This window comes from Notolepis coatsorum, assembly GCF_963971535.1.
Source record: "Notolepis coatsorum genome assembly, chromosome: 9".
Lineage (NCBI taxonomy): Eukaryota > Metazoa > Chordata > Actinopteri > Aulopiformes > Paralepididae > Notolepis > Notolepis coatsorum.
Window position 1 is genome coordinate 152,706,435 of NC_140173.1, and position 11,972 is coordinate 152,718,406.

General features: G+C 45.3%; 1 protein-coding gene across 1 annotated transcript in view; it reads left to right on the forward strand.

Moving 5' to 3' along the window:
* Positions 1 to 11,972, forward strand: part of LOC311234836 (exportin-5-like) — a gene marked incomplete at its 3' end in the record, with an annotated part of 60,524 nt that overhangs the window by 46,343 nt on the left and 2,209 nt on the right. The window contains exons 10-12 of the mRNA XM_084322079.1: positions 123 to 230; positions 5,033 to 5,170; positions 7,199 to 7,363. Of these exons, the coding sequence (XP_084178205.1) occupies positions 123 to 230; positions 5,033 to 5,170; positions 7,199 to 7,363 (411 nt within the window). The remainder of the gene's footprint in view (positions 1 to 122; positions 231 to 5,032; positions 5,171 to 7,198; positions 7,364 to 11,972) is intronic.

Consider the following 11,972-nt stretch of genomic DNA (forward strand, 5'->3'; position numbering starts at 1 on the left):
CACGCTGGTGCTCTAGTGCGACATCTAGTGGCTGAATGTTATCTATAGCACCTTTCACAACATGACAACGTACCAAAGTGTGGGCTGTTTTTCCAGGTCTGTGTGTCTTGTGTGTTTTTCAGGAGATTTATATGAACCTGTTGACCATCGCCTTCACCTCCCTGTCGTGGAAGGACACCAACAACTGTCACCGCACCGCCTCCATGGTCTGCTGGACTCTGCTGCGACAGGTAGCTCTTTTAACCACCTCTGCTGTAACAGGTAGCTCATTAAACCACCTCTGCTGTAACAGGTAGCTCATTAAACCACCTCTGCTGTAACAGGTAGCTCATTAAACCACCTCTGTTGTAACAGGTAGCTCATTAAACCACCTCTGCTGTAACAGGTAGCTCATTAAACCACCTCTGTTGTAACAGGTAGCTCATTAAACCACCTCTGCTGTAACAGGTAGCTCATTAAACCACCTCTGCTGTAACAGGTAGCTCATTAAACCACCTCTGCTGTAACAGGTAGCTCATTAAACCACCTCTACTGTAACAGGTAGCTCATTAAACCACCTCTGCTGTAACAGGTAGCTCATTAAACCACCTCTGCTGTAACAGGTAGCTCATTAAACCACCTGCTGTAACAGGTAGCTCATTAAACCACCTCTGCTGTAACAGGTAGCTCATTAAACCACCTGCTGCGACAGGTAGCTCATTAAACCACCTCTGCTGTAACAGGTAGCTCATTAAACCACCTCTGCTGTAACAGGTAGCTCATTAAACCACCTCTACTGTAACAGGTAGCTCATTAAACCACCTCTGCTGTAACAGGTAGCTCATTAAACCACCTCTGTTGTAACAGGTAGCTCATTAAACCACCTCTGCTGTAACAGGTAGCTCATTATACCACCTCTGCTGTAACAGGTAGCTCATTAAACCACCTCTGCTGTAACAGGTAGCTCATTAAACCACCTCTGCTGTAACAGGTAGCTCATTAAACCACCTCTGCTGTAACAGGTAGCTCATTAAACCACCTGCTGTAACAGGTAGCTCATTAAACCACCTGCTGTAACAGGTAGCTCATTAAACCACCTGCTGTAACAGGTAGCTCATTAAACCACCTCTGCTGTAACAGGTAGCTCATTAAACCACCTCTGCTGTAACAGGTAGCTCATTAAACCACCTGCTGTAACAGGTAGCTCATTAAACCACCTCTGCTGTAACAGGTAGCTCATTAAACCACCTCTGCTGTAACAGGTAGCTCATTAAACCACCTGCTGTAACAGGTAGCTCATTAAACCACCTGCTGTAACAGGTAGCTCATTAAACCACCTCTGTTGTAACAGGTAGCTCATTAAACCACCTCTGCTGTAACAGGTAGCTCATTAAACCACCTCTGCTGTAACAGGTAGCTCATTAAACCACCTCTGTTGTAACAGGTAGCTCTTTAAACCACCTCTGCTGTAACAGGTAGCTCTTTAAACCACCTCTGCTGTAACAGGTAGCTCATTAAACCACCTCTGCTGTAACAGGTAGCTCATTAAACCACCTCTACTGTAACAGGTAGCTCATTAAACCACCTCTGCTGTAACAGGTAGCTCATTAAACCACCTCTGCTGTAACAGGTAGCTCATTAAACCACCTCTGCTGTAACAGGTAGCTCATTAAACCACCTGCTGTAACAGGTAGCTCTTTAAACCACCTGCTGTAACAGGTAGCTCTTTAAACCACCTCTGCTGTAACAGGTAGCTCATTAAACCACCTCTGCTGTAACAGGTAGCTCATTAAACCACCTCTGCTGTAACAGGTAGCTCATTAAACCACCTGCTGTAACAGGTAGCTCATTAAACCACCTCTGCTGTAACAGGTAGCTCATTAAACCACCTCTACTGTAACAGGTAGCTCTTTAAACCACCTGCTGTAACAGGTAGCTCATTAAACCACCTCTGCTGTAACAGGTAGCTCTTTAAACCACCTGCTGTAACAGGTAGCTCTTTAAACCACCTCTGCTGTAACAGGTAGCTCTTTAAACCACCTCTGCTGTAACAGGTAGCTCATTAAGTTTGACGATGCATTTCCTTTTGTTGTTATTCAATAGGTTCCGACATTTGTGTCATGAAACTAGTTCAACCTTCAAGGCTTTCAGAATCGGAAGGACTTCATATCCCAAGTGCATCACTGGAGGGTGTTCTGGTGACGGCAGTACGATTGTACTGGAAATGTGTTTGGATAGCAGCACGGGTGAAACGTTGAGAAGTGGGGGGGGGGACACAATTATTATGTGATGGGAATTATGTGCGCGATCGATTTTTTCCGTGCATTGTGAAGAGCACACGCGTGAAGCTCAAATCATACCCACGTAGGGCTGGGCGATATGGCCTCTAAATGATATCGCGATATTTTTTTTTGCCATATCACGTTACACGATATATATCGCGATATTTTGACATTTCCTCTAAAGCTAAATGCTTGATTTAACCCTTTGATGCATACAGTCACGCCAATATGATGATTATAATAAGCACCATGAAGATGCTTTAAAAAATAATTAAATGAAAATGTACTAAGAGTAGTCTACTGACACACTAATAATAAAAAAAAATTCTATCCACTTTAGCCAAACACACACACACACACATATATATATATATATATATACACACACTACTGTGAGAAAATAATAATCACACACAAAGCCTTACAAAGGGATAATGGCTTATAGCAGACTTAATGATTTTAGAATATTTCAGATAATGAAATGAAATGTTTATATCATCAACTATCCAGTTAGTATTTATACTGTAACGTTTGGCCACTTTAAATCATTGAGAGAGAGAGAGAGAGAGAGAGAGAGAGAGAGAGAGAGGCCGTAGGCGATGATGTCACACTCGAATGTAAACACAGGAAGTTGAACACACGGAGATTGAAACTGGATGCAAGAAACGAATAACCAATAAATATGAAGTTATCTTTAAACCTCTGTTGTCAAGCGTCGTCAATATAACCCACCCCCCTTTCTCACTAATGGAACTAGTGTTGTGGAGTCCGCTTTGAGCTAACGCTAGCAGCTAAGAGCTAGCAGCTAAGAGCTAACGCTAGTTAGCTTAGCCTATTATGGTTTAACTTAGCAGCTAACGTTAGCCCATTGCATGTCATTGAAGGTCCGCGCTGGTCTGTGTAATGAAATTACAATTGCATGTCATTGAAGGTCCGCGCTGGTCTGTCTATAATGAAATGAGAGGAACGCTCTGCACTAAAGCAAGTCTCATATCAGCCGCGACGTGACAACATATACAGACTCGATGTTCACGATATAGTAATTTACTACATCTCACGTAGAACAAGCTGCGATACATCGAGTGTACTCGATATATCGCCCAGCCCTATACCCACGCCGATTTCCATTTAACCATACTTGTTTTCATTAGCCATACTCCTCTCGACATGTCATTGCACAAAACGCACATATCACAGACAAAGTCTTGCATATTAATTAACGTTATACACTAGGGGTGTAACGGTACGCGAATACGTACTGTACCGCCTCAATGTGGTCCTCCGGTACAGTACGCGCTGTGCACCGAGCGATTGCAACGGTACGGAACCTTTTTTTGCGGAACTTAAATCCCCCCGGCCCTAATATAACGTGCACCACTAACCGGATGTTGTTTGTTCATCCCACGCTGAACGAGAGCTGTAATTCAGCATAGCATATTAGCCTTTAGTATGGCGAGTCAATACTAACTGACAAGCCAGAGCTAGAAGATGCTCCCACAACATTCAAGTCTCCCGTTTTGGGATCATTTCGGATTCCCAGTTAACCACAGTAATGGACAAAGACGGGTGGATCGCACTAAAGCTACGTGCCGGCTAGCCCCTTTCGTGACTGTGACGCACACTTGCGATGCGAGCCTTGCATCACGTTTCACCCCGTGCTGCTATCCAAACACATCTCCAGTACAATCTTACTGCCGTCACCAGAACACCCTCCAGTGATGCGCTTGGGGATATGAAGTCCTTCCGATTCTGAAAGCCTTTTTAGAAAACGAGTGTTCATTGGAGGAGCTTAGAACGCAACAATGTGGAAGTTAAAGTAAAATGGCCTAATTTCCTCCCCTGACTGGAAATGCAGAACTGTCCTCAGCTGTGATCTATGCAGAACTGTCCTCCTCAGCTGTGATCTATGCAGAACTGTCCTCCTCAGCTGTGATCTATGCAGAACTGTCCTCCTCAGCTGTGATCTATGCAGAACTGTCCTCCTCAGCTGTGATCTATGCAGAACTGTCCTCAGCTGTGATCTATGCAGAACTGTCCTCCTCAGCTGTGATCTATGCAGAACGGTCCTCCTCAGCTGTGATCTATGCAGAACTGTCCTCCTCAGCTGTGATCTATGCAGAACTGTCCTCCTCAGCTGTGATCTATGCAGAACTGTCCTCCTCAGCTGTGATCTATGCAGAACGGTCCTCTTCAGCTGTGATCTATGCAGAACTGTCCTCCTCAGCTGTGATCTATGCAGAACTGTCCCTTAGCTGTGATCTATGCAGAACGGTCCTCTTCAGCTGTGATCTATGCAGAACTGTCCTCCTCAGCTGTGATCTATGCAGAACTGTCCTCAGCTGTGATCTATGCAGAACTGTCCTCCTCAGCTGTGATCTATGCAGAACGGTCCTCCTCAGCTGTGATCTATGCAGAACTGTCCTCAGCTGTGATCTATGCAGAACTGTCCTCCTCAGCTGTGATCTATGCAGAACGGTCCTCAGCTGTGATCTATGCAGAACGGTCCTCCTCAGCTGTGATCTATGCAGAACTGTCCTCCTCAGCTGTGATCTATGCAGAACTGTCCTCCTCAGCTGTGATCTATGCAGAACTGTCCTCCTCAGCTGTGATCTATGCAGAACTGTCCTCCTCAGCTGTGATCTATGCAGAACTGTCCTCCTCAGCTGTGATCTATGCAGAACTGTCCTCCTCAGCTGTGATCTATGCAGAACTGTCCTCCTCAGCTGTGATCTATGCAGAACGGTCCTCCATGTTTGTCTGCGTGCGTCCAGGTCGTCGTGGGCAACCTGCTCCCGGAGGCGGTGTCGTGGTTCTACACCAGCGTCCTGCGGGGCCTTCAGATGCACGGGCAGCACGAGGTCTGCAACTCCACCCTCTCACAGCTGGCCATGCTGATCTACGAGAACCTGGTGAGGCCGTCACACACACACACACACACACACACACACACACACAGTACTATGCTACTATAATACTACTACCGTAAATCCTCAAATATAGGACGGGTCTTCTATTGACCTCAGCTGCAAAGAGCACCAGGCCTTTATTAGAGAGAGGCTTATATAAGAGGCAGGCCTTAATTTAAAAAAAAATGATGACACTCGTGGACATAATCCCTTCATTTTCAGACTTTTATTGCATTATTATTATTATTATTATTATTTTTATTTTTTTTAATTTAATACGTACATTGTCTGTCTACATTTATTTAGACTAGCATTGGTATTTAAATATTGAGTGCAGTTGAGTAATTGTGGGATTAACGTAATTCACACACTGAAGTTGGAACTGTCTATACTAGGTTGCGGGGTCCGGGGACGGTTTAGCGTGTGGTACCTACCTTCTCGACTTCCTCAGTCGAATCGAGTTGTTGACATGCAGTAGCTTTAGCTACTAACGTTATCATAGCATCATGGTCTGTAATGTGTCAACTGGACAACGCCAGCCTCGTCTGCCAACGCCATATAGATGGCGAACGTTAACGTTTGCAAAAACGAAGTCGACGTCGTCCAGCCGACACCACAGATCTAGATATTATGACAACGTTAGCTAGCGCTAAAGCTAACCAGAGGGAAACGTTAATGTACGGTAGTCAGCGTAGCGGGAGGCAGCACTTGATTTGCATTGGCAAGAGTTTATCTCTTTCTATATCACGCACGGCACGAAACATTTAAAAAAATACTTTTCTTTGCGACCTTATAATTAGAGACCGGCCTGTGTTCGTCTAAAATGCATCAACACCCCCGGCCATTATGAGAGGCCCCTCCTTTATTAGAGGATTTACGGTATCTATCATGCTAATATTATGTCTATTCTACTATACACTTGGAATGTAATAACAATGACGAACAATGTTACTGACCCTTAGCTGCCAGAGATGTGGCCCTTAGCTCCCAGAGATGTGGCCCTTAGCTCCCAGAGATGTGGCCCTTAGCTCCCAGAGATGTGGCCCTTAGCTCCCAGAGATGTGGCCCTTAGCTGCCAGAGATGTGGCCCTTAGCTCCCAGAGATGTGGCCCTTAGCTCCCAGAGATGTGGCCCTTAGCTCCCAGAGATGTGGCCCTTAGCTCCCAGAGATGTGGCCCTTAGCCGCCAGAGATGTGACCCTTAGCTCCCAGAGATGTGGCCCTTAGCTGCCAGAGATGTGGCCCTTAGCTGCCAGAGATGTGGCCCTTAGCTCCCAGAGATGTGGCCCTTAGCTGCCAGAGATGTGGCCCTTAGCTCCCAGAGATGTGGCCCTTAGCTGCCAGAGATGTGGCCCTTAGCTCCCAGAGATGTGGCCCTTAGCTGCCAGAGATGTGGCCCTTAGCTCCCAGAGATGTGGCCCTTAGCTGCCAGAGATGTGGCCCTTAGCTGCCAGAGATGTGGCCCTTAGCTCCCAGAGATGTGGCCCTTAGCTCCCAGAGATGTGGCCCTTAGCTGCCAGAGATGTGGCCCTTAGCTGCCAGAGATGTGGCCCTTAGCTCCCAGAGATGTGCCCTTAGCTCCCAGAGATGTGGCCCTTAGCTGCCAGAGATGTGGCCCTTAGCTCCCAGAGATGTGGCCCTTAGCTCCCAGAGATGTGGCCCTTAGCTGCCAGAGATGTGGCCCTTAGCTGCCAGAGATGTGGCCCTTAGCTCCCAGAGATGTGGCCCTTAGCTGCCAGAGATGTGGCCCTTAGCTGCCAGAGATGTGGCCCTTAGCTCCCAGAGATGTGGCCCTTAGCTCCCAGAGATGTGGCCCTTAGCTCCCAGAGATGTGGCCCTTAGCTGCCAGAGATGTGGCCCTTAGCTCCCAGAGATGTGGCCCTTAGCTCCCAGAGATGTGGCCCTTAGCTCCCAGAGATGTGGCCCTTAGCTCCCAGAGATGTGGCCCTTAGTCCTGCTGACTCCTTTGGATCAAAGCGTTTGGGCTAAGCGTCTAACTCCCCCCCCCCCCCCCCCCCCCCCCCCCCCCCAGCGGAAGCGCTACCCGGAGCTGGGAGCCGTGATGGCTCAGATCCCCGACATCAACGCGGAGGCCCTGGAGCAGTTCGACCACCGGCTGCTCGACCCCACGGCGACGAAGGTCGGCGACAAGAAGCGGAAGGACCAGTTCAGGAAGCTCATCGCCGGCACCGTGGGGGTAATACCGCGTTCCGTCACCAGAGGGCGGTGTTCCTCTTAACACGATAGCTGCCAGCTGCAATATGAGCATCTTATAGCTCTGACGCCACCACTGTAAGCCTATGGAGTCGCTCACCTTGTTTGCAGGGCTATAACTTTTTAAATAGTATAGCTATATCTGCATGGCTATGGCCCATTCAACATCGGGTAGCTGTCGTTCAGGATGTGGCAACGTTATATTTTTTCCATTCATACATTGTCGTTTTATACCGTCGTGAATGTAAGTGTGTTTTTAGAGTGGTCTGCGGTAATTCCTAGAATGCGAGTTATAGGCCCCGATGCATATTATACTTAATCGATTGGCATCAAATTTAATTTATTACCTTTTTTCAACTGCAAAGTAAAACTTTGTCAACATGTTTTATCTAATGAAATAAAGTTCAGTCTGTTCATCTCACTTCAATAATTTTTATTGCAGAACATGGTATTTTCTCAAGCAGACCGATGTAAACACTAATCTGTGTTGCATGTACCTGACAAACTGAACTGTTTGTATTACAGTCATATTCCAACTTAACACTTTAATCGCCAAAAACGCCGTAGGACGTCTTTCTCCGCCATGCTCATTCTGCCAAAGACGCCGTACCACGTCTTTGATATCAATATTTCAAAAATCTGTGATCGAAATCATATTTCTCCCCCGGAGACTTGAGATCTACTGTTGAGCCCCTCTCAACTCTCCAACGGTTCAAGAGCGCCATCTGGTGGCCGATCGGCGGATCGCCCAGAGCGGAAACAGGAAATGGAAGCTGGTGCTCATTTCAATTCGGTCCGATCACTCGGTAATAGTCCCAGGACTCGAGCTACACACAACGGATAGCAATCCGTTACCAATAACTCGATAAACAACATGATTTGGACGTATATACTATTATACAACCTGGAAATGGATCGCATATTTCTACATCCCATAATAGGAACATTTCTGTTCCACGCTCATCGCCCAACGCTATGAGGAAGCTACGGTAAGATTCAGCATTATTTTTTAACGTGTTCGATCCTAACTGCTCTAATGATCATATCACCCACACTAGATGAATCATATAACGTTGGCCACGGAATTATAAACGACCCCCCCCCCCCCATCCGGTCAACATCAGATGATCAGTAGTAACTTCTAGAAGCACGTCCATTTGAAATTTCCTATCAAACTGTATTTCATCATCAATATAATGCATTTGGGGCTATAAATCACGTTCTGGAGAAAGCTGCAGAAAACGATAAAAACATACTTATACTTTAGACCGTATTTTAGTATGAATATGTGAATGAAAAAGTATAATGTTGCTACACCCTGAACAATAGATATAGGACGTTGAATGGGCCCTAATAATGGCAATCTAGCAATACAATTTAGAAAGTTATAGCCCTGCAAAGAAGGGGAACTTCTCCATGTTAAATAGGGCTGGTGGAGGATGGTAAATTATGAATTTAAGCCTGGCGATCAAAGTGTTAACTGAATGCACATGTGTGTGTGTGTGTGGACTACTGTACTATTACAGGTACTGAAATGAACAATGCAACTTCCTTATACAACATTTAATTTTTTTAATGAATAATTAAATATCGATATTGCGGGAAATGAGTATTGAAACCGTTTTAAATATTCAGAATCGATATGTATCGATTTTTCGATATGTTTGACAACACTAATAAAAATGTCAAATGCATATGATCGGTATATATTATGCTCCATCATGCATGAAGGAAATGGGAGGGGGGGTCGTTTCTGCTTAATTGATTGTCAATAACGGCTTTCTTTAGTACCACCCCATACACTGATCAGATCGTTTGCAATGAAAGAAATGGACAATCAAGCTGAAATTAACGTTAGATTCCTCTTACCTCTGGCCGATGATACTGGAGGAAAGATATTCCAATTATTTGATTGCCATCTGCTAGATCCTTTTTCCGTTTGCCCGACGCCATAAACTCAAAAAGCATATTGATTCTTGCGTCTCGAAAGTCGATTCAATGCACTCGAGTGTGTATCTGGATTCACGTTACAAGAAACCTCCGCCCCGGAAGACATTCACCGACGCACAGACCCAAGCTTCCTGTAGAGAGTGAGTGCAACATCGCCCGAAATCCACCAGGCGGCAGTGGTATCGGGCCGTTGCAATATCAGACAAGAGTGCCAGAGTTTCCCAGAGCCTTGCTGGATGAATTATGAATGGCAATAGCGAATAAAAGAAATAACGATCACAATAACGAGTATACTCGTTATTGGCGTTATTCGATTGGCGGGCTATAACGAGTAGGGATGCCCCGATCGATCGGCCACCGATCGTTATCGGCCGATACTCAGTATAAATATGCAATCTGTGAATTCCGATAATGAGTCATATTCGCCGATAGCGGAAACCAATCAAGCGAAGCTCTCACTCGCTGTCTGTCTCAGACACACAGGACCTGCAAACTGTCGCTGCTCCTCCTCCCTAGCCCCGCCCGCACCCGTGTAGAGTTTGTAAACACTGAGGACTGAGAGGAGGCTCCCCTGCTCGAGTCTGTAGTGCATTCGACCTGAGCTAACGTTAGCTACCTAGCTATCGTTACTGTTTAAACAAAATTACCCAGTCAACTATTCACGTTTAGTAGGCATTGTCTAACGGTATTTAGCCGGCTAGCTACCGATAGCTCCTGATATCAACAAATGATCCAGAAAGTCTAGTAGTCCATGTTCATACCTCCGTTAGCTTGCGTTAGCTTGCGTTAGCTGACGTTAGTTTACTGTTCAAAACGAAATGTCCCATTGAACTAAAGTTCTGTCTTAACGTCATCTAGCCGGCTAGCAGTAGCTACAGATAGCTCTTGATATCAATGTCTTATAACATTGATTTAATGCGTATTCGAGCTGAGGGCTTGCTGAATGTGAAATGACCAAAGAACCATAACGTTACCAATAGGGTCCCGCTGCAGCGCCGGAGAATCCTTTTTGGAGCTGGAGGCTACTAGAGTACGCACAGACAGTGGAGCTGTTTGCAGATAGCGAGCATTTTGACTTAAACGTGGTGGCGATGTCTCGCAGATAATACAAGTACAAGTCTAATTATATAATATATATATTTTATAAAAAAAAAAAAAATTATATAAAATAATTTTTAATTTCTTTTTAATCAAAAACAATCGGTATCGGATCGGTATCGGCCGATATGGCTCACGACGATCGGTGATCGGTATCGGTGGCAAAAAACGTGATCGGGGCATCCCTAATAACGAGTTAACTCGTTCTTGGCGCAGGATGTGTTGATATGGCTGCTGCCGCAGGTGGCTCAGGAAGTAACGGTCTCCTTGTGATATTATTGTAATTCACGGCACCCGCCCACGAAGATTGTCCAGTAATTCAATGACTAATAAAATGTCTCCCCCTTTAGAATAGCATAGATTAGTACTTTATTGATCCAGAGGAGGAAATTCAGCTACAGATCGCTCACAATAAACATTTAGGTAGTCGAGGATAAAAAATACATTCTGGGATATACCGGTTCTATGACGGAGTCTAATATTTTGAGCCAGATTTTGACTGGAATGTCTAATATGATGTTCCTTTTTATGGCATAAAAAGCCCTTCTTGCTTTGTCTCTCAGGTCGTTCACAGCTTGGTTGAAGTTCCCTGTAGCACTGATGTTTAGGCCGAGATATGTGTAGTTTTTTGTGTGTTCTAGGGAAATTGTGTCTAGGAGGAATTTGTGTTTTTGTTGTTGTAGGCTGGGCCTTTTTTGGAATATCATAATTTTAGTTTTGTTTAGGTTTACTGTCGGTGCCCATGTCTGGGAGAATTTGTGCAGAAGGTCAAGGTGCTGCTGTAGCCCTTCTTTTGTTGGGGACAGCAGCACCAGGTCATCTGCAAACAGTAGGCATTTGACTTCTGTGTTTGCTAGGGGGATGCCAGGTGCTGCAGTTTGTTCCAATGTTTTTGCCAGTTCATTTATGTATATGTTGAAGAGGGTTGGACTCAAACTGCACCCCTGTCTAACCCCACGGCATTGAGGGAAGAAGTCTGTGTGTTTTCCCTCAATCCTCACAGCACATGTGTTGTTGGTGTACATTGACTTCATGAGGTCGTAGGTTTTCCCTCCAATGCCACTATCTAACAGTTTCTACAGCAGACCCTCGTGCCAAATTGAGTCAAATGCTTTTTGGAAGTCAACGAAACAGGAGTATACTTTGCTTTTATTTTTATTTATTTGGTTGTCGATTAGGGTGCTGAGGGTGAGAATGTGGTCTGTTGTACGGTGATTTGGTAGGAAGCCAATCTGTGATTTGCTCAAGGTATTGTTGTTTGTGAGGAAATGTGTGAGTCTGTGGTTAATGATCATACAGAGGCTTTTTCCAAGGTTGCTGTTGACACAGATCCCACGGTAATTGTTTGGGTCATATTTGTCTCCCTTTTTGTGGAGCGGTGTTATGAGTCCTTGGTTCCAGATATTGGGGAAGATCCCGGAGCTAAGGACAATGTTAAGGAGTTTTAGTATAGCCAATTGGAATTTTGAGTCTGTGAATATGTCTCTCTCTGTCTCTCTCTCTGTCTCTCTCTCTCTCTCTCTCTCTCTGCCTCTCTCTCATTA